Raw genomic sequence first — 979 nt, 5'->3', positions numbered from 1 at the left:
CCTTAAGAGACAGCCCATAAATGGAAGCGTTCCTTCCCTCTGTCCGAGTCTGGCGTTGCCAATTAGGAATTCTGCCTAGTCCAAGCAAAGGCACTTATGAAGCCACACCTCCCACCCCACCAGGCTTACGGACGTGTTATTTATTTATTTATTTATTATTATTTTTATTCGTAGTTAAGATTACTGACTCTTAATAACTCTCTCGACATCTCTTTTGCCCCAAGAGCATCTTTGATGGATACTGGCGCATTATTACATTATTATTATTATTATTATCAACATTTGAAACAGAACTTGGAAAATGTAGATTATTCCTAAAATATTCTTCCTAAAATACCAGGCTCCGATAAATAGTCGTTAATACAATAGAAAAAAAACATTGGCGGGTGCAGTTGCTTTAACGAATTCATATACAATGCAATACAAGGCCATCGACATTGAAATAAACCGACATTATATAGAATGAAACACTTACCGCCTTCGTGGATATCCATTCCACGGCCCCGTTTCATTACATCTGAAATGTCAAATACTGTTTAGAACGTGTATATACCGTCGCGGTTCATTGCGTCATAGGTCTAATATTTACTTATAGCTATTATTACATTATAAATCACCATTTTTAATTACAATACCACCACGTGAATATAATATAATTATATCCTAATCATACCAAAGATAAAGTAAATTCGTTGTGTGGTTTACGATATAAAAACGAGACGCCTTACCAAGCTGGAGCGGACGACTTGTGGTGATAGTAGTATGTAGGCGACGATCAAGCATCAAGTACAGTATTAATAAGAAAACGTTGCTTAGCGACAAAGGGCTCGTATGAATTTATTATTAAACATCATGTGGGCAAGCCTAGCATTTCCTGGTAAATTTCATCGAATCATTTACATCCGTTTTATATCCGCGTGATCAATACAATTATTTTTTTTGTTGTTGCTTATAATGAGAAAAAAAAATATAAGTACTG

At 35.4% G+C, this 979-nt stretch overlaps 1 protein-coding gene across 2 annotated transcripts in view; it reads right to left on the bottom strand.

The window, feature by feature from the left end:
* The window catches only part of LOC117116245 (26S proteasome non-ATPase regulatory subunit 10-like), a 9,713-nt gene extending 8,902 nt beyond the window's left edge, over positions 1-811 (bottom strand). The window contains exons 1-2 of one of the 2 annotated variants that reach the window (XM_033260236.1): positions 729-811; positions 476-517 (exon numbers count right to left, since the gene is read on the bottom strand). In XM_033260236.1, coding sequence (XP_033116127.1) covers positions 476-517; positions 729-783 — 97 coding nt within the window. In that variant the 5' untranslated portion in view covers positions 784-811. Of the gene's footprint in view, positions 1-475; positions 518-673 lie in introns of both variants that reach the window. The other variant, XM_033260237.1, reaches the window with a different exon arrangement.
* Between the last annotated feature and the right edge of the window lie 168 nt (positions 812-979).

This window comes from Anneissia japonica, unplaced genomic scaffold, assembly GCF_011630105.1.
Source record: "Anneissia japonica isolate Jap-2015-1 unplaced genomic scaffold, ASM1163010v1 scaffold288028_len459517_cov177, whole genome shotgun sequence".
Classification (NCBI taxonomy): Eukaryota; Metazoa; Echinodermata; class Crinoidea; order Comatulida; family Comatulidae; genus Anneissia; species Anneissia japonica.
The sequence above is the reverse complement of the archived record's forward strand: the minus strand, read 5'-3'. Positions and strand labels throughout refer to the sequence as shown.